The 22144-nt window shown below is 40.9% G+C and overlaps 2 protein-coding genes across 6 annotated transcripts in view; one reads left to right on the top strand and one right to left on the bottom strand.

Moving 5' to 3' along the window:
* hs6st1a (heparan sulfate 6-O-sulfotransferase 1a) overlaps positions 1–22144 on the top strand; it is a 112291-nt gene that overhangs the window by 43071 nt on the left and 47076 nt on the right. The window lies entirely within an intron of this gene.
* On the bottom strand, positions 16339–20736 carry LOC125900911 (mesocentin-like). 5 transcript variants are annotated; one of them, XM_049596190.1, is made up of 6 exons: positions 20325–20736; positions 19575–19670; positions 18760–18855; positions 17945–18040; positions 17190–17285; positions 16339–16534 (listed from the first exon to the last, which is right to left on the bottom strand). In XM_049596190.1, exons 1-6 carry the CDS (start codon positions 20376–20378, stop codon positions 16361–16363), a joined length of 612 nt encoding a protein of 203 aa, XP_049452147.1. In that variant the 5' UTR covers positions 20379–20736; the 3' UTR covers positions 16339–16360. The 5 variants fall into 5 exon arrangements, with proteins under 5 accessions (XP_049452147.1, XP_049452148.1, XP_049452151.1 ...); XM_049596191.1 differs by lacking the exon at positions 19575–19670; XM_049596194.1 differs by lacking the exon at positions 18760–18855.

A 22144-nucleotide genomic window follows, 5' to 3' on the forward strand; every position in this document is an offset into this window, starting at 1 on the left:
GCTTTCCCTACGAGTCTCGAGGTCGATCTTTTTTCAGCCGTTAATAATGTTTCCTGTTACACTGGGATGAACCAGTGTGGGTGGATTAACAGATAATAGGCAGTGGGAAGACATGGGAAAAAGACACAGTGAGCTCTCTGCACGGTGACCCAGTGTGGGAGGTATGCAGGCAGGCTCTGATAAGGGCCCGACTGCTAACTGTTTCCTCTAGTTCCTACTGAATGCTAATCAGGAGAAGCAGAAGACAGTATTGGCTGGTTTCTCTTATTTCCTCTATTGAGCGTCTGCCTCTTCCCACCCTATCCATCTCCTGTCCTCTCCTCTCATTCTGTTTTCCTCTCGTCTCTTTGCCTTTTTTTTCTCCTCCATTGCAGACTGAGCGGATAGCTATTACAAGGCTTTGCAGATTTAGCATGAAAATGAGGGAAAGCACTTGGCTCTTCAATGTAGACATGTTTCTGTGCGTGTGTGGAGCGCTCCGTTGACTCTCGCCATATGGAGGAGCTTCATTTGCATAGAGTATTGTTCCCCTGGCACATGGTCTCTTGTGAGTTTTAGCCGTAATATACTCAGTCTCTCTCTGGTGGCCAGCCCATGAACGTACACACTCCAACTCTGACCCTTAGACACAATCCCTCACACACAGTCTACCCTCTTTTTATTTCCCCTCCGGCACCCCCTACCACAGCATCTGATCCCGGGATTTGTTTGGGATTCACTCGGATTCACCCTGATTCTCCCCTTTATCAGTGTGTTTGTGCGGGTGTGTGCCTCCGTGTGCACATGTGCTCGTCAGTACGCGTTTCTTCTGGCTGGGCACATGAATTTAATTACATATCAGCCTCCATCCAAACAGTCTTTTATTTCTTCCAAGGAGACATAATCTGGTATTGTTTGCCTTGTTGAGGGTAGGATGTGCTGCAACACATTCACACACACACTCACACTGTTACTGTTATGAAGATATTCCATTGACTAACATACACTTCAAGACTTTGCTTTGACAAGTACATGCCCAACCCTGTGTGTAATACAATACAAAGTGGGTATAATTTGCATAGTTTTGGCCATTGTTTCTGCTGTTATGATAACACTGTACTGATCAAAGTAAGTGCAGAGTCCTGAGTGCATGCAGGCTGAAACAAAGTCTGACATAGGAAGAGACAAGGTGATGTCATTTGACATCAAACTGAAAGGAAGCATACCCAGAATGTCATTATGAAAGATTTAGGGGGATTTAGTGACATCTAGTGTAGAGGATTGTAGATTGCAACCAGCTTCCAGTTAGAATACCTTCGGTGTTAATTGTTTAAGAGGTTTTAACTGGGAGCCGAATTACCTGGAGAAATCTCTTCCTCTCCAAAACAATCGGACAAGGGTTAAAAAAAACCCCTAAATAAAGCATTTTGAAGTTATGAATCAGTATTTCTCCTATGCTGTTTGGAACATGTCGGACGGGCCGCTAGCCAAGCACCTGCTAATGTGTGCTCACTTATATCTATTACAACTTAAGATCCAGATGTTCAGGAGGTTTTTATTGGAAGTTTATTATCCACAGAGGTCATTTTGCTTTCCAAAACAAAATACAAAGCGAAACGCAAAACAGTGTGTGTGATTTAGGGGGATTTAGTGACATCTAGTGGTGAGGATTGCAGATTGCAACCGGCTGAAACTTCTCCTGGTTAGAATTTCTTCAGTATTCATTGTTTAAGAGGTTTTTACTGGGAGCGAAATTATCCGCAGAGGTCTCCTCCTCTCCAAAACAAGTGGACCTGCTGATGTTAACTGGCAAAAATACTAAATAAAGCACTTCCAAGTTGTGAATCAGTTTTTCCTATGCTGTTTGGAACGTGTGAGGCGGGCTGCTAGCCCAGCACCTACTTCTGTGTGCTCACGTATTTGTGTTATAACTTAAGATCCAGATGTTCAGGGGGTTGAATTATCCACAGAGGTCTCTCCCTCTCCAAAACAAACGGACCAGGTGATTAAAACTTGTTAAAGCCCTGAGTAAAGCAGTTCCACTTTACAAATCAGTGTTCCTCCTACGCTGTTTGGCACGTCGCAGAGAGGCTGCTAGCCCAGCACTTGCTAATGTGTGCTCACCTTTTTTCTCTGATAACTTAGTTCGTGTTCACTGTATTTCTGACCCAGAAGTTCCTAAAGTTTTTAGTGGGAGCTGAATTATGTGCAGAGGTCTCTTCCTCTCCAAATGGACCTGGTGAATTAAACTGGTAAAAACACTGGATAAATCAGTTTTACGTTAAAAAAAAATCAGTGTTTTTCAAATGCTCTTTCGAGCTCCCTATGTAGATTTAAATGGCTCATTCTAAGGTAACGAAAACTCAACAATTCTTATTTTCAGGTGATTATACACTAAAGAATACATACTTATTATATTATTTAATTTCTGCCAATATATCCCCCTAAATCCTGCACACTGGTCCTTTAAATCCTCATTACAAACTACAGCAGAAACAGTAGATTAGAGTAGAACCAGTAAGTCTGTGCCCAATTGACTGTGCGAGGCAAGGGCAGGAAACTTGCTGTAATGGAGTGCATGCAGATGGAGCACAGGTATGACATTGAATCTCTAAACTTTTTTGCAGCTGACATCTTGGCTTGTCATAACAGGAAAATCACAGGTATAATTAATGACATTAAAAACAACTGCATTCCATTTGGGTGAGCCAGTTCCTGATATTGCGCATGTACGTTCATCATCATGGCTTACTAGAACATATGGTGGAACTGAGCCATGCCTTGTTTCACTTGTGCCATCAGGAAGAGTCAAAATCTCTGCCGGTCTAATAGAACATTGGTTCCCAACTGATGTGTCGCGGTCCAGCTTTTATTTTGATGTGCTGTCTCTTGCTGTAGAGCAAGTGACTAAGGGACAGCTACTTGACAGAGACAGGAAACTAGCTTGAAGACATGGCCAAACACAAGTATGACGCTGAATGTGTTTAACTGTGTGGACCTTGAACTCATGACAAGGAAGAATCTGGACCCCGTGGCTGGACCGGTTGGGATCGAAAATAATCAAACAGCACCATGTAGTGAAAGTGCTGTGATTAACTTTTTAAAAATCATGTCACATCTTTTAGGTATTGACAAAGACGATGAAGTGACAGGTGACATGATAAGTCATCTTCAGTAGCAGGTAGCAGGTATTGCTTCAGGCCAAATAACTTTTAACCTAAATACTGAAAGTCATGCACTTCCAGAAGTCATCGTCAAAGTTTGTATGTGTGCACTATCACCCAGTTACACAGCCAAGAGAGCTGGCACAGCAGGAATCTAAGTTATGCAATACATTCTGTTTGCCCGACTTCCTTTTTGTATCTGATTAAGGGATTTTGGCTACCTGCAATGAAAGGCAACACAAAGTGTGTAGGCAGGTAATGTCTAACCATCCTCACACAGGAATAAGCTTAAATAACAGCCAGTTTCCATCTTAATTCCTTCCATTTCCTGGTCTCTATTGTCGACGATGCTGTCGGTGCACATATTTTTGTTTGTTTGTCGGAGTGTGCCACCGATTCACGTTGGCACAAGCAGCACGTTATGTTTTGCCAAATAGAAAATAGGAACCACTCCTACCTGGTTCAAACCGTAAAATGCGTCACGGACGGTTTAGAAAGTTGTAAAAAAGTTTCAGAGAAGCTTCTATATGCCTGCGTTTGTTCTTCCAAATAAAGCTGGACAACCTGTGGGTTTGCCCCATCTGACTTCTTTTTGGAGATATTACCCCAGGTCTCAGGAGTTTATTTTAGTGTTGTTATATTACCAGTGGGAAGGATGACTTTTCATTGAACCCATACAGTAAACCAGAAGGATTCATTTTTGTCAAATGTTCCTACAAGTCTGCGCTAATTTTAAAGACTTCCATTACCTCAGACAAACACCACTACACCCTTTTCCAGTGCCTAACATCCACCTGATGTTGTTCCTACCTTCAAAACAACCTTTTCTCTGCTCTGAGGTCTAGTCTATTATACATGACCATTAAAGGGAATATTTATTGACTTTATTTTGATATTTCTTGCCTCTCCCAAAGGAGCGCTCTGGCTCTGACCCCTGGCCTCTGTTTACTTTCTTTTAAGTGGATAAGATAAACATGTCAGCCGTGATGTATATTTTTTTCCGTCAGCCTTCCGCTTGTTATTTTTCCATTTCGTCCGTCTTCCATTGCGAGAAAAACCCAGAGCTCGGGCTCAGTTTGTGCTGGAGGAACAGCAGCCGTATGCCAGTTTCGTTCTATAAGGCAAAACGGGGAGATTTCATGCCAAATCCAACCAGGTGGCACAAATTGTGAGAGAGCACTGTGGATACCGATAGAGGCTGCCAGGCTGGAAATTAATTTGCCGATGATTTATTGATGTTAAAATGCTCCAAATGCCTACATTTACATTTATCCCGCTTTTGGATTCTGACTAAATCATCCTGGGTGGGGTCTTCAGCTAAATGCCTCATAGTTAGTGACAATGTGAACGGTTATTGAGGCTGACACACACTCTCACACACCCTGCGTGCACCCTGTCCTCTGCTATGTTGAATGTCGGGGTGTTGATGCTTGGTAAGTTTCTATCCCGCTTGGTTGGCGCAGAGCGTTGCCAGGCCGACAGCTGCTCCGACTTCACATTCCCCGGCATGTGATCCGGGATTGGAAACTCAGGGGAGAGTCCGCCTGGGATGGACACACACATCCACATCCACATCCACTCACACAGTGAAAAACACATGTACTTAGAGGCACACATGCACCAGCTTACACACACACACACACACACACACATATACGGGGTGGGGGCTGAAGAGCTGGAGAGGCTAGATGTCACAGGCCTTATAATAGAGGGATGCCCTCTTAAGCTGCTTCACACCACAGCCCAGAAAATCAAATTGTCATATCAATGAGCAGCTCACCCCTCCAAAAAAAAGAAATCTCCCTCTCCTCCTCACTTTTATTTCTCAGCCTCCTCTTCTATCTCTCTCCCTCCTCTTTCCCATGCCTTTCTTGAAAAGCAGGTTTGAAGTTTTGTGGAGGACTGAGCAGGCTTTTCAATTATTTTCGGTGTCATTCGTGATGGTTTAAGAAGGAGAGAAGAGGGAGAGATGAGAGAAAAGGGGGGAAGAGAGAGCTGGGAGTAGATGAGAACATGGGCGCAGTCGGAGCAGAGCTGTTTGTGGCGGGCTAAATGGAGATCTAATTCAATTTCAGCTACGACCAAAGGCCAGGTTCCGTAACTAAAAAGCCTGCTTGCATCAAATGCAAACACAACATCTGTTTTTTTTTTTTTAATCCCTTTTCTTCTTTTCAGCCAGATAGAGAGAGATCAGAAAGGGCAGGGATTTTGCTTCCATCCCCAGTCAAACATCTCCTCTCTGTCTAATTTTTGTTAAAAGGTTATTTGATAAGAGCATTCCTCAGTCTTCTCCTCCGCCCTCTATGTTGGATTTTGTGTGGAATTAATGGCCTTTTGAATCTCTGAATGCACAGCAGTCAATATGCACCCAACAGATGGTGCGTGGCTCCACCGCTTTTCTTCTTCCTCTGTTTTTTTTTTCACCTCTTGTTTTTTCCTCTCCACTAGCCAGTGACAATTCGCTGCCCAGTGCACGTTAGCTGCATGTTACTCCACGTTTGTTGTAGAGTTTGTTCTGCTCTCTTTCTCTCTCTGTCACAGATGTAGCCTGAAATCACGTCTGTCACACTGGCCTTAATCTCGGGGTTAGCAGCTGCCAGTTGATTGTGTGCATGTGTGTGTTTATGTGTGTGCATGTGTGTGTGTGGACTGCTGGAGTATGTGTGTTTGTTTGATGTAGTGTGAAAAAATCAAATAAGCAATAAAGTTTGTCTCTCTGCTTTGGTCACCTGATTGTATAAATATTAGTTTGTTTCAAGTTGAAGCAGCTGATAATTTAAGGAACTGTTGGACATGTTGGGGAGTATGATTATTGGCTCTCTTGCCAAAAGTTACACGAGACGATTGATAACACTCTCATATCCGTACGCCAAGGGCTGGACAATATATCGATATTATATCAATATTGTGATACCAGACTAGATATTGTCTTACATTTTGGTATCGTAATATTCTAAATGTTGTCTTTTCCTGATTTTAAAGGCAGCCTTTTAAAGACAGACTGTTCTAGCTGTTCTATTATTTACCTTTACCCACTCAGTCATTATATCAACATTACTGATGATTATTTATCAAAAATCTTGTTGTGTAAATATTTTGTGAAAGTACCAATGGTCAACTGCATAATATTGTCATAGTATTATTATAACATATCATCACACAGTGCCGAGTACCGATTATTTTAATTCTATAAATGTTAGAGTTGTACCGATACCGATACAGTATCGGAAATGCCTCCGATACAGTATCGGAAATGCCTCCGATACTGCCTAAAATGCGGTATCGGGTATCGACGAGTACAGCATACGACCAATCCGATACCACATAATGCCTCACGTCATTACGCATACGTACGCTACAGGCAAATGAAACGGAAATGGAGCAGAGTTTAAAAAGCATTCTACTCTACATAGTACATAGAGTTTTAGAAGTTGAGACATACAACAATTCATATCCCATCCATTTTTATTTTACGTGCTGGTATCGGATTGGTACTCGGTATCGGCAGATACCTAAGGTTTCAGGGATCGGAATCAGTATCAGGAAGGAAAAAGTGGTATCGGGACATCTCTAATAAATGATTAATATGATGAACACAAATTAAACTTAAGGTAGCCTACTAGAATAATATTATCAATAAACCCTTTTAGGTCCGACGTCACAATGACGCCAGTTTGTTAGCTGGCGCAAAACACGACTTACCACCACAGTGCTGTAGGCTACATAGGAGTCTTAAAATGTCTTCTTGTTTTGTTTTTGGGAGCCAACTATGGTTAAATGTGATGAGATGAAAGGATTGGATGGAGGTGATCAACAAAAATGCTGAACGGAACGGTACGTTCCAGCAGCGTTACGAATTTATGAACAGTCCAGTTTGTGTGAGTATTTCTGAATGCACCACTTGTATCATCTTCCTTCATTGTCTAAAACAACCCAAAAGAACTAGCAAGCTAGCACCAGCTAATGTCTGTGGAGAATTTTTTTGCCTCCAGCTAAGTCTAACCCACTAAAAAATGTCATACTATATACAAACAGTAAAAGGTTCTGTTACTTTTTCAGTTCACTAGATAAATTTTGTTGCAAAAAAAAAAAAAAAAAGGCTGACATGGGATGATCAGACTGAAAACTTACATATCTTGTTAGGTAAAACAGATGTTGACAAGTTTTCCTTCGGGTACATCATTTACAGTTGAGAAAAGGTAATATATTGCAATATATTTTATCACAATACTCAGCATATTGCTACATATTTAAAATCGCAAAATATTGTATCATGACTTAAGTATCATGATTCCCACGCCTAGGTATTGCATCAAAATATTGTGATTTTTTTTTTTTTTTTTTTCTCCATATCGCCCAGCCCTAGGCTCATCTGTGCTCAACTTTAGATTCACATACAGACAGACATGTATCTAACCTTCTGCCTGTACTCCCTTTATGTCGTCCATATTTGTTCAGGTTTTCTGAAAGCGTACGAATACGGACGAAATGTACCAACAAAATGCATGGGGACAGTGTAGCGCATTTCAAGTGGAATACGACCTTAGGACATGACAAAGACATTTTAAAAACAGAGGAACAAAATGAATCAGTAATTAAGTGAGAAAAATTCCCCGTACACATGTCACAATGTACGTAATGTCCTCATAGACCATCCATAGACCACAGTTAAAAGGGTACAATATTACGACCTCCTTCACGGTCACTTTGTTTGTTGTTGTCAGAAACTTTTAACCCTAGCTAGTTCTCTACTGGCAGTATCTATGCCAACATAAAGGACCCATGGAATTATGTAGGCAGTGACGACTGAATGTACGAAATCTAGTTTTATACATAAATAAGTTTTAAGACCATATCCAGCGGCTGGCTATCTTAGCCTTACATAAAGCCTGTAAACAAGGGTGAACAGCTGGCCTGACTCTGTCCAAAGGTAATAATCAGTCGACCAGAACTCCTAAAGGTCACTAATTAATACTCTTTATCTTGTTTGTTTAATCTGTGAATAACGAACGATGTAAAAACTACAAGATGCAGATTTACGGGAGGTTATGTTCTAGACTGTTTCTTCGCTGGGAGCAATAACTCCCTGAAGTCCTTCCTGGTTGCCTAGAAACCTCACGGGGACACCCAAGACATAACCCCCCCATAAAAGCACAACTTATCTTTTATGTGCTTCGGTTTTATGGATTAGACAAATGAGATAAAATGTGTTAATTAGTGAGTTTTAGAGGTGCAGATATTGTGATCTTTGGACAGAGCCGGGCGAGCTTCTCTCCCTGTTTTCAGCCTTGATGCTAAGCTAAGCTAAGCTAACTGGCCCTGGCTGTATATTTAGCTTACAGACACGAGAGTGGTGTAAACTGTTTGAGCGGAATTATTCCTTTCAGAGGAAATTGAGTCTGGTTGAACGGAGCGGAGTAAATGAGGACTGAAGGAAGGAGGGAAGGAAGGATGCCACAGCCTCGCAGCTTATTCAAGGCAAAGCTGGGGCTGTGAGCTTGAGTTACACCGCTAGACAATGGGCTTCTTTCACCCAAACTCACACACACTTAACACAGAGACACACAAATACACACACAACACAGAGGCGTCCTGTCTCGAAAAAACTGTTGTTGCTCCTGTTGCACAATATTTGGCTCCTATTATTTCATTATGCCCCCTTCTTCCTGCTCCCCTGCCTCTTCACCCGTTTCTGGTTTTAATTTGCTCGGCTGCTTGTTTGTGTCTGACTGATTGGAGGCTCCGCGTGTGTGTGTGTACGTGTGCGCCGCCCTGTCACATGTATCCAGCCCGCACCATATGATTGCGTATGATAACAAAGGCTAATTTTAGCTGTGAAATCCCTCCGACATTGTGTGTCTGAGTTGTGGCTGCATAATAACAGACAAGGCAGGGGGACAAAATCTGGGGAATGTCATCGTTATTCCTTAATTCCCTGGAATTTTCTTTCCCATTTTTTTTTTCTTCCTCTCTCTTGTGCTCTCATGCCATTCCTCCCTCCAGGCAGTGCTCATTAGCCCCTTGGCCCTCTCTAAACAGGTGGGGCATGTTTGGCACAGCCCTCCGACATGCAGTCAGGCTTAATTGGGCTTGGAGGACCCCTTACTCACACACACACACACACACACACACACACACATCCTTGTCTTTGTCACATTGTAAGGACCCCAGACCAGACCATGCATCGTGGGGTCCACCCTTTCTGAAGGTTATACAGCACTGCAAAAAATCAGGCAGGATCCTGGAGTGGATATAAACACAGATTTCACTTCAAATTATCAATCAGACAAAGTAAGTTCCCTCATCTGACTAGAACCAGCCTCCTGGGGACTTGTCAGGTTTTTAGTGACAAGTGGGGTCAATATATACACACTGTCTGGTATCTATATATAAGTGGGGTCAATATATACACACTATCAGGTATCTAGATATAAGTGGGGTCAATATATACACACTGTCAGGTATCTAGATATAAGTGGGGTCAATATACACACTGTCCGGTTTTTCTTCATTCCTGAGTACCATTTAACACACATTCAGGTTAAACACCTTTGACTGTCAAGTTTCACTGTCTTGTCATTATGACTTGAGCAATAAAAACTTCTCATTATAGATTAGAGCTCTCGTCAATCAGTGGGGATATTATTTATGATTAGAGCTTGCTATCACATGAAACCTTGTATTAAGGACACGCAAAAGGTATTACAATTTTAAGTCAATATTATCACAGGACAAAGGTCCCAACATCAGACTGATGCAAGTATCATGAATAAAAACAGACCAAGGTTCTTCTGACTATCTCTACACCTGGTGCTGTATTACCAGTGCAATCCTGTATTTTCATTTTGTTGGCTGAATATAACAGATGTTGCACCATATGAGACTTAGGTTGTTGGATGAATTTTAAACACACAAGAGATGAGACAGTGATGATCAAATAAGAAGAGAGGAGATAAAAGTAGATGTGGTTGGTTTGGAGGTATGGTTTAGGGCATTCATAACTACAGCATTTTTGTAGTGACGGACTACTCCAAAAAGTAATTGACTAGCCAACTCCTTTTAGCCAACATGACATTTCTCACCCCATAACAATGATAAACTACAGGACCAACCTGCAGGTAGGTAATGGTGTCCTTGATTGGCTGTAAGAGTCTTAAATGAGCTGTGATCTGACTGGACTAAACCTCCAGCAAGCTTATCTGAGCTGGAGATAATGTGGCAGCTTTTTTGAAGGGATAACAGAATAAATTCTGTTCAAACCACAAATGAACAACCAATGCAAGGACTCAGAGTCAAGTAGTGATTTTGATCGTTGACTGTTCTGTCAAACCCCTTGTGAGGTTCCAGGAGATGACAAGAGGCAGGACAAGATGAGGTGAAACTATATAAGCTGTAAGATATCTCCAGAACAGGAGACTGGGTGAGGTAAGACAGATATATTAGTGCTAGTTTCAAAACTTTCAAACAATACCAAGCCCTACGGCCTTTACAAAAAACAAGAGCATCCTATTGTTAGGTGTAACGACACATTGATCCACATCAATACATCGATTCATTGATTAAAGAAGCTATATGTAAGAAATCTAAAGCAAATACTCATAAAATCCTCCTAATATGTCACAGAGACTAAGGAACAATGTTAATATAACATACAGATCTCACCGACAACAATAGTACAGCCAGAATATTCGCATTTAAAAAACATTTTTACAGTCCGCTAATCATGTTTATGTTTTGAATTTGTGTTTTGGTCTGTTGCGCCACCCATCGCCGTCTACCAGTCACACAGTCAGTAGAGTCTCAGCATCAGTTACAGTTAGGACTGAGCTACAGCAGCATGGCAAGCAGCATTAGCAGTGTCCCGGTACATAGCATTAGCAGCCGGCTCCTCCTCAGCTGTATCCCGGCAGCAGCGTTAGCAGCAGAGAAGCCGGACTTGCTCAAACGGGCTGCTGGAAAACCAAAGATCAAGGACGCGCGACCCGGCCCTGCTACGGCAGCCGCCCGTGGGCAAACAAATCAGTCTCCAGCATGCCGCTGTCCAGCAACCTTGAATCTGTAGGGGCGGACACAACTCACGGCAGTATTTTGAATTTGAGTGCAGTAACCATTTTGGCCACATTCTTACATACAGCGCCTTTAATGATCCGATTACATCGACGCAAAATGAAAACATTGATCCATATCGTCATCTTAAAGATACACCTTTATTTTGAAATTCACATAGCACATCTTGCACCATTTCTGGGCAAGCGCGCCTCCGCTCAAACAACAAACAGAGCTCAGAAATAAAATGGTCAAATAATATAATATCGCGTCATATCGATCGCAGGCTGCTGAATCGTATCGAAACGAAATCGTATCGTGACAGACTTTGTGAAATCGGCAAACATCATATTGTCATCCAAACAAATCGATATATTGTATTGTCATGAAGCTGGTGATTTACACCCATACCTATTGTTGCACAACAATAATTCATCTAGCAGAACACTGAACAGTATCCAAATGTCGTTGCATTGCAAACAAAGCAATGTATGAAGGAAACAATTGAACATGTTGCTGACATTAAATGATCATTTTAAACTTTGTTCTTGAGAGCTGTGATTCGATTCTTAATGTAGAACTTTATAGCTAACCAATCTGTTTTTGAGAGCTATATTTTCGAGTTCAAGGCACTTATCACAGTCCCTTTTCCCAGGAACACGACATGAAGTGATGAAGGACATCATGTGCGTCGACAGCACGGATCTCCTCTTTGTCCCACATCCTTCTCTTTAAAGGCCGACGACCTGTAAAACAATCAACACAAATAGATATGAATATTTCTGTGTTTCTCTGTGAGAGCATTTTTTGAGGAACAAAGGCCAAGGATAAATTAGCAAGTGCCTGTGTGGGTGCAATGCTGTCCATAGTATTAAAACAGAGCGGAAGAGATCCATAGACAGAAAGAAAATTTTTGGTTTTGTGTTTGTAAATGGTATTTTAACCTTAAATCCACTTCCCCACATTGTGCGCAATCCACTGACAGAAGTAAAACAAGTGGAGTGAGGGGCAATCAATGAGAGAGAGCTGCAAACTATAAACAGCTGTTTTTACACACCTCCCCTGTTGATTTTGATGTTCTGACCAAGGAAAGTAAATAAATAATCCATTTTTTGTGATGACAGTTTTGTTTAGTTTTAACATCGAGCACCTATAGGTGAAGTTGCCCAATGTGGTCCAGGCACTCTGGATTTTTGATGCGTTGCATTAGATTCCCATTAGATTACATGACCTGCAGTGTTGGAAATGTACTCAGATCGGACTGTATTAACTCATCAGTATTAATGATGTACTTAATTAAAACACATTTAATGTATCAGATACTTTACTTAGTGGGACAGTTCACCACAAAATCAAAACACATATTTTCTCTGGCATTTAGTGTCATTTATCAATCTAGATTACCTTAGTGTGAACAGCAGAGTTTTGGAGATATCGGTTACAGAGATGTCTGTCTTCTCTCCAACTCTGGAACTAGATAGCACCAGTCCTGTGGCGCTCAAAGCACCAAAAAAATTACATTTGAAACACTCACCCCTGTGTGTCTTTCCAGAAATCATGACCTAGTCACTCAAGATAATCTACCACCTAGTTGTGAGCTGTTTGGCGTCTTGTGTAACCAGGTCTTGACTTCTGTAACGAGACACTGATGTTGCATTATTTGTATGTATTTTTGGTGCTTTGAGAACCACAGGACTAGTACCATCCAGTTCCATTATATTGAGAGAAGACAGACATCTCTACGGCCGATATCTCCAAAACTCTGCACCACACGCCAAAACAGCAGAGATGGATTAACAGCACTATCGGCCACAGGAAATATGTCTTTCGATTTTGGGGTGAATTGTGCCACTGAGTAAAGGATCCGAGTACTTGCTCAAACAATGTTGGTTGCAAGATCTGGTGGGTAATCAAATATGATGCAACACCGGCCTGCAGCCCTCGCATCTCCAAAACATTTCAGCTTTCTTAACAGACATCATTTGGATAAACTGACTACATATGGAGAATCTCATGGTTAATCTCTTAACTGGTTCTAAATTAGCCTGGCTCTGAACGAGCCCTGGACCTGCCTCAGTTGAAAAGGGGTAAATGAAAAAAGAGTTTATCATTGTCACTCAATATTTTTGAGTTGAGCTCTGTTTGTCACAGTGCAGCACCATAAACCACACTGACTCTCAAACAGTACATCAACCATACAGTAAGAAGTTTGACCAAAAACTTTACCTCTGTCTTTTTGGTGATTGGCTACAATGGGCTTGTGGAGGTGTCATGGTGTCCTGCTTTGGTGCTGCATCCATGTGGCTCACATCTGGAATTGTTGTCTCGTTCTCTTCCCCTCATTAAATGAGACTTGACTCTGTGAAAACCAGAAGAAAAAAGAAATTATATAAAAATATAAATTATTAAGTATTAGTCACACCCTAGTGAATCCTGTGCTGTCCTGAACTTGACCTAGGGAAAAATATCAGGACCAAGTCGGACATATATTAAAGGAGCAATAAGCGAAATTCATCATTTCTAGATTGAAGGAATTAAAAATTGCTATGTGAAGAACTAGAGGTGTAATTTCATCTGGAGTATAGCATGACCTCACACCCTCTCTCTGTGTTGATCTCCAGCCCCTTGTTTACAAGCCGGACCGGCTGCGTGTTCATGTCGTTCATGTGAATCCGAGCCCTGGTTTGTTATTCAGGTTAAAGCGGAAGAAGCAGTGGGTTTATCGGGCAGCTGAGTGAAGCTGGGTGAAATGGAGGCTGTGGAGTAAACACCGGGATGGGTTAATGTCCGAGCTTGAGTTATTAGCAGCTTGGTCCCAGCAATGGGTCAGGCGTTATGGTTGTGTTAGGTGAGTAAGTTAGCCCGGTAGCCCAGCTAACATTTTCAATTAGCACTGTAAAATGCTAGGCTACATTTTTGTAATATATTTGCTGAGATGGAGGTGAGGCTCAGTGACTAGAAGAGCTGGTAGAAGCGCTCCATAGCTGTAAGTTACTCCAGTAGCCGGTGACAGCCGACTCGGCAAGAGACATCGCCGGATCTCGGCTAGTCCTAACACCGGGCGCTAACGCTAACGTTCCTCCTCTTCTCCGTGAGTGAGAGCGATGTTTTAGCCTAGCAGGCAGCCCGCGAGCCAGCTGCCCGCTAGGCTAAAACATCGCTTCAGGTTAAAGTGGGAAGAAGCAGCAGGTTTATCAGGCAGCTGAGTGAAGCTGGGTGAAGTGGAGGCTGCGGAGGAAACACCGGGATGGGTTAATGTCCGGAGCTTGAGCAGCCCGCAAGCCCGCCAGGCTGCCCGCTAGGCTAAAACATCTGCTCTCCACCCCCCGCCCACTCGCCTCGTCTAGCAGAGGTAGAGGGAGGTGTGGCTCATGACGCACTTTGTTTTGGTCTACAGGCAGGGCACAACAGCAAACCTAGTGGTGAAACGATTTCGCTTTTTGCCCCTTTAAAGGATTGGAATTGGCTAAATTGAATCTAATCCAAATCAGATCCAGATTATACTGTATTCTATTTTGTATAGGGCACAGCGGTTACTGAATTTTGATTTCTGACACTGAGGCTGCACAAATTTGCCGAACTCCGAAGGCACTTATCATTAGCACAACAATATACAAACAATCAGCTAGCAGGTTCTGATGTTTAGCCATATCATATCAGGAAGTTTATCAACTTAATCCAGGACCTCCAGTATCTCAATAGTAGCTTATTAAATATAAGATCTGTCAGGTACATATTTAATAAACATCCAGGGAAATATAAAAGTCGGACGCTATATCTGCAGATACCCAACAGGCAAGGACTCTGATTGAGATCAGCCTTGGGGCAGAATATTCATCCTGTTCTGGGAGGCTACATTGAGACTCAGAACTTGGAAGTGATGTCTAGGGTGTCCAAAAGAAATGTATGTAATTGGAATTTAAAACAACGGATGTAAAGAAAAAAAGATGAATACATGACAATGTTCAAATGCATTAACATCACAATACCTGAGATTCATCAGAATCCGTGTATTTTACAAGGAAATAGTCATTTGAATATTTTTCTTCAGAGGTTGGGGTTCTGGGTAATCTGAGCCCTTTAGGAAAAAAACGAAAATATATTAAACACACATGCACAAATGTATACATCTGCACATGAACAAGCATTTGAAAAGCATTTGAACATCTTTAACATTAACTTTATTTACTCATATAGGCAAGACATTATTTTATTTGAAAATTGGTACTACAACTTGAAATGAAAGATTAATAATAAATTATTCAAAGAAAAGTGCAATGTCCCATTTCAACAGCAATTACTTTACTGTCCTGAAGAGTTGGCTTGCATTTAACTGCTCATGTTGAAATGGTCAGAAATAGTCAAATTAATTGCTTTCGTGGAGATGAAATGTGTCAGTCTAAAAAACATAAGAATTTTACAGTGATTTCAAACTTTTGAAAAATATTGTACATTAATCATTTGGAGAAAAACAATATTCCAATTACATGGTGTGTGCTCTCTCTCTCTCTCTCTCTCTCTCTCTCTCATAATTAAATGTGCACAACGTTATTCACTTGCCATGGACCCAACAACTACATGAGACCTGAAAAGTGTGTGTGAGTGAAGCGGTTTGATTGGTAGTAGACAAATTGACCTCAAGTTCAAAGACGTGTCATACATGGAGTATAAATAAATACATAATATATATGAGTAAATATGTCTCCTGCTCTAATTGTTTCAGTTGAGGACAAGTAACAGTGAAGTCTGACAGATAAACTACCCTGTGACCAACTGCTGCTTTGACTGGTAGAAAGCAAACTAACCTCAAGTTCAAGGACACATGTGATACATGGAGTTTGTTCAACTTTATGGACAAAAAAGTGAAAATAAAGTAATTAAATGTGTACATTATTATTTACTTGGCGCGGACCCCACAACAACGAGATACCTGACAAGTGTGTGTTATTCTAAAAGGACCGAGACCAGGCCCCACAAATACAAGAGACCTGACAAGTGTGTGTTATTCTAAAAGCAACAAGACTGGACCCCACAAAAACAAGAGACTTGACAAGTGTGTGGTGTGTCTAAAAGCACCGAGACTGGACACCATTTAATCACCAAAACCTGAGTGTGCTTATATTGATCTTAAGAAAGCTAAAATGTACCTTCAACTGCAAACACTTCAACAATTAATTACAGACAGAAAGCTTAAAAACTAAAATCTGAGCAACTGAAAGACAAGTAAAACAATCAGGACAAAAGATTACCTGCATCTGGGAGCATGGAGATCCCTGGGGAATCTGTTCTGTAGTTCTGGACATCTCAGTCTCAGAGGAGTCACTGGCAAGAGGTTGTCCTTCAACCTGAAGAATGAGTTCAGTGTTATAACTGAGAAGTTGGCCAGCAGTAACATCATTTTTCAACAACAACGACTGGAGGCAGATACAATGGACAACATGTTCAAATGTTTCCTGTATCTGACTCAGAAACACTCTTACTTCAAGTTGGTTCTCAGAGCTGTCATAAATATGTCTCCTGCTCTAATTATTTCAGTTGAGAACAAGTAAAAGTGAAGTCTGACAGATAAACTACCCTGTGACCAACTGCTGCTTTGACTCATAGAAGGCAAACTAACCTCAAGTTCAAGGACACGTGTGATACATGGAGTTTGTTCAACTTTATGGACAAAAAAGTGAAAATAAAGTAATTAAATGTGTACAATATTATTTACTTGGCGGACCCCACAAATACAAGAGACCTGACAAGTGTGTGTTATTCTAAAAGCACTGAGACCAGGCCCCACAAATACAAGAGACCTGACAAGTGTGTGTTATTCTAAAAGCACCGAGACTGGACACCATTAAATCACCAAAACCTAAGTGTGCTTATATTGATCTTAAGAAAGCTAAAATGTACCTTCAACTGCAAACACTTCAACAATTAATTACAGACAGAAAGCTTAAAAACTAAAATCTGAACAACTGAAAGACAAGTAAAACAATCAGGACAAAAGATTACCTGCATCTGGGAGCATGGAGATCCCTGGGGAATCTGTTCTGTAGTTCTGGACATCTCAGTCTCAGAGGAGTCACTGGCAAGAGGTTGTCCTTCAACCTGAAGAATGAGTTCAGTGTTATAACTGAGAAGTTGGCCAGCAGTAACATCATTTCAGTTCAAGACAATGACTGGAGGCAGATACAATGGACAACATGTTCAAATGTTTCCTGTATCTGACTCAGAAACACTCTTACTTCAAGTTGGTTCTCAGAGCTGTCATAAATATGTCTCCTGCTCTAATTGTTTCAGTTGAGAACAAGTAAAAGTGAAGTCTGACAGATAAACTACCCTGTGACCAACTGCTGCTTTGACTCATAGAAGGCAAACTAACCTCAAGTTCAAGGACACGTGTGATACATGGAGTTTGTTCAACTTTATGGACAAAAAAGTGAAAATAAAGTAATTAAATGTGTACAATATTATTGACTTGGCGCGGACCCCACAAATACAAGAGACCTGACAAGTGTGTGTTATTCTAAAAGCACCAAGACCAGGCCCCACAAATACAAGAGACCTGACAAGTGTGTGTTATTCTAAAAGCACCGAGACTGGACACCATTAAATCACCAAAACCTAAGTGTGCTTATATTGATCTTAAGAAAGCTAAAATGTACCTTCAACTGCAAACACTTCAACAATTAATTACAGACAGAAAGCTTAAAAACTAAAATCTGAACAACTGAAAGACAAGTAAAACAATCAGGACAAAAGATTACCTGCATCTGGGAGCATGGAGATCCCTGGGGAATCTGTTCTGTAGTTCTGGACATCTCAGTCTCAGAGGAGTCACTGGCAAGAGGTTGTCCTTCAACCTGAAGAATGAGTTCAGTGTTATAACTGAGAAGTTGGCCAGCAGTAACATCATTTCAGTTCAACAACAATGACTGGAGGCAGATACAATGGACAACATGTTCAAATGTTTCCTGTATCTGACTCAGAAACACTCTTACTTCAAGTTGGTTCTCAGAGCTGTCATAAATATGTCTCCTGCTCTAATTATTTCAGTTGAGAACAAGTAACAGTGAAGTCTGACAGATAAACTACCCTGTGACCAACTGCTGCTTTGACTCATAGAAGGCAAACTAACCTCAAGTTCAAGGACACGCGTGATACATGGAGTTTGTTCAACTTTATGGACAAAAAAGTGAAAATAAAGTAATTAAATGTGTACAATATTATTTACTTGGCGCGGACCCCACAACTACAAGAGACCTGACAAGTGTGTGTTATTCTAAAAGCACTGAGACCAGGCCCCACAAATACAAGAGACCTGACAAGTGTGTGTTATTATAAAAGAACGTATATTGTACACCACAAAAACAAGAGACTTGACAAGTGTGTGTGTGTCTAAAAGCACCGAGACTGGACACCATTCAAATCACCAAAACCTGAGTGTGCTTATATTGATCTTAAGAAAGCTAAAATGTACCTTCAACTGCAAACACTTCAACAATTAATTACAGACAGAAAGCTTAAAAACTAAAATCTGAACAACTGAAAGACAAGTAAAACAATCAGGACAAAAGATTACCTGCATCTGGGAGCATGGAGATCCCTGGGGAATCTGTTCTGTAGTTCTGGACATCTCAGTCTCAGAGGAGTCACTGGCAAGAGGTTGTCCTTCAACCTGAAGAATGAGTTCAGTGTTATAACTGAGAAGTTGGCCAGCAGTAACATCATTTCAGTTCAACAACAATGACTGGAGGCAGATACAATGGACAACATGTTCAAATGTTTCCTGTATCTGACTCAGAAACACTCTTACTTCAAGTTGGTTCTCAGAGCTGTCATAAATATGTCTCCTGCTCTAATTGTTTCAGTTGAGAACAAGTAAAAGTGAAGTCTGACAGATAAACTACCCTGTGACCAACTGCTGCTTTGACTCATAGAAGGCAAACTAACCTCAAGTTCAAGGACACGTGTGATACATGGAGTTTGTTCAACTTTATGGACAAAAAAGTGAAAATAAAGTAATTAAATGTGTACATTATTATTTACTTGGCGCGGACCCCACAAATACAAGAGACCTGACAAGTGTGTGTTATTCTAAAAGCACCGAGACCAGGCCCCACAAATACAAGAGACCTGACAAGTGTGTGTTATTCTAAAAGCACTGAGACTGGACACCACAAAAACAAGAGACTTGACAAGTGTGTGGTGTGTCTAAAAGCACCGAGACTGGACACCATCAAATCACCAAAACCTGAGTGTGCTCATATTGATCTTAAGAAAGCTAAAATGTACCTTCAACTGCAAACACTTCAACAATTAATTACAGACAGAAAGCTTAAAAACTAAAATCTGAGCAACTGAAAGACAAGTAAAACAATCAGGACAAAAGATTACCTGCATCTGGGAGCATGGAGATCCCTGGGGAATCTGTTCTGTAGTTCTGGACATCTCAGTCTCAGAGGAGTCACTGGCAAGAGGTTGTCCTTCAACCTGAAGAATGAGTTCAGTGTTATAACTGAGAAGTTGGCCAGCAGTAACATCATTTCAGTTCAACAACAATGACTGGAGGCAGATACAATGGACAACATGTTCAAATGTTTCCTGTATCTGACTCAGAAACACTCTTACTTCAAGTTGGTTCTCAGAGCTGTCATAAATATGTCTCCTGCTCTAATTGTTTCAGTTGAGAACAAGTAAAAGCGAAGTCTGACAGATAAACTACCCTGTGACCAACTGCTGCTTTGACTCATAGAAAGCAAACTAACCTCAAGTTCAAGGACACGTGTGATACATGGAGTTTGTTCAACTTTATGGACAAAAAAGTGAAAATAAAGTAATTAAATGTGTACAATATTATTTACTTGACCCCACAAATACAAGAGACCTGACAAGTGTGTGTTATTCTAAAAGCACCAAGACCAGGCCCCACAAATACAAGAGACCTGACAAGTGTGTGTTATTCTCAAAGCACCGAGACTGGATACCATTAAATCACCAAAACCTAAGTGTGCTTATATTGATCTTAAGAAAGCTAAAATGTACCTTCAACTGCAAACACTTCAACAATTAATTACAGACAGAAAGCTTAAAAACTAAAATCTGAACAACTGAAAGACAAGTAAAACAATCAGGACAAAAGATTACCTGCATCTGGGAGCATGGAGATCCCTGGGGAATCTGTTCTGTAGTTCTGGACATCTCAGTCTCAGAGGAGTCACTGGCAAGAGGTTGTCCTTCAACCTGAAGAATGAGTTCAGTGTTATAACTGAGAAGTTGGCCAGCAGTAACATCATTTCAGTTCAACAACAATGACTGGAGGCAGATACAATGGACAACATGTTCAAATGATTCCTGTATCTGACTCAGAAACATTCTTACTTCAAGTTGGTTCTCAGAGCTGTCATAAATATGTCTCCTGCTCTAATTATTTCAGTTGAGAACAAGTAAAAGTGAAGTCTGACAGATAAACTACCCTGTGACCAACTGCTGCTTTGACTCATAGAAGGCAAACTAACCTCAAGTTCAAGGACACGTGTGATACATGGAGTTTGTTCAACTTTATGGACAAAAAAGTGAAAATAAAGTAATTAAATGTGTACAATATTATTTACTTAGCGGACCCCACAAATACAAGAGACCTGACAAGTGTGTGTTATTCTAAAAGCACTGAGACCAGGCCCCACAAATACAAGAGACCTGACAAGTGTGTGTTATTCTAAAAGCACCGAGACTGGACACCATTAAATCACCAAAACCTAAGTGTGCTTATATTGATCTTAAGAAAGCTAAAATGTACCTTCAACTGCAAACACTTCAACAATTAATTACAGACAGAAAGCTTAAAAACTAAAATCTGAACAACTGAAAGACAAGTAAAACAATCAGGACAAAAGATTACCTGCATCTGGGAGCATGGAGATCCCTGGGGAATCTGTTCTGTAGTTCTGGACATCTCAGTCTCAGAGGAGTCACTGGCAAGAGGTTGTCCTTCAACCTGAAGAATGAGTTCAGTGTTATAACTGAGAAGTTGGCCAGCAGTAACATCATTTCAGTTCACAATGATTGGAGGCAGATACAATGGACAACATGTTCAAATGTTTCCTGTATCTGACTCAGAAACACTCTTACTTCAAGTTGGTTCTCAGAGCTGTCATAAATATGTCTCCTGCTCTAACTGTTTCAGTTGAGAACAAGTAAAGTGAAGTCTGACAGATAAACTACCCTGTGACCAACTGCTGCTTTGACTCATAGAAGGCAAACTAACCTCAAGTTCAAGGACACGTGTGATACATGGAGTTTGTTCAACTTTATGGACAAAAAAGTGAAAATAAAGTAATTAAATGTGTACAATATTATTTACTTGGCGCGGACCCCACAAATACAAGAGACCTGACAAGTGTGTGTTATTCTAAAAGCACCGAGACCAGGCCCCACAAATACAAGAGACCTGACAAGTGTGTGTTATTCTAAAAGCACCGAGACTGGACACCATTAAATCACCAAAACCTAAGTGTGCTTATATTGATCTTAAGAAAGCTAAAATGTACCTTCAACTGCAAACACTTCAACAATTAATTACAGACAGAAAGCTTAAAAACTAAAATCTGAACAACTGAAAGACAAGTAAAACAATCAGGACAAAAGATTACCTGCATCTGGGAGCATGGAGATCCTGGGGAATCTGTTCTGTAGTTCTGGACATCTCAGTCTCAGAGGAGTCACTGGCAAGAGGTTGTCCTTCAACCTGAAGAATGAGTTCAGTGTTATAACTGAGAAGTTGGCCAGCAGTAACATCATTTCAGTTCAACAACAATGACTGGAGGCAGATACAATGGACAACATGTTCAAATGATTCCTGTATCTGACTCAGAAACACTCTTACTTCAAGTTGGTTCTCAGAGCTGTCATAAATATGTCTCCTGCTCTAATTGTTTCAGTTGAGGACAAGTAACAGTGAAGTCTGA

This window comes from Epinephelus fuscoguttatus, linkage group LG14, assembly GCF_011397635.1.
Source record: "Epinephelus fuscoguttatus linkage group LG14, E.fuscoguttatus.final_Chr_v1".
NCBI lineage: Eukaryota > Metazoa > Chordata > Actinopteri > Perciformes > Serranidae > Epinephelus > Epinephelus fuscoguttatus.

What these genes read in the sequence shown, in the direction of transcription:
- LOC125900911 (XM_049596190.1), bottom strand. Translation starts at nt 20,378, where the DNA reads ATGTCCAGAACTACAGAACAGATTCCCCAGGGATCTCCATGCTCCCAG. An exon ending in CTCCATGCTCCCAGATGCAG is followed by an intron (nt 18,856 to 19,574) that starts GTAATCTTTTGT and finishes CTCATTCTTCAG; the next exon opens with GTTGAAGGACAACCTCTTGC. An exon ending in CTCCATGCTCCCAGATGCAG is followed by an intron (nt 16,535 to 17,189) that starts GTAATCTTTTGT and finishes CTCATTCTTCAG; the next exon opens with GTTGAAGGACAACCTCTTGC.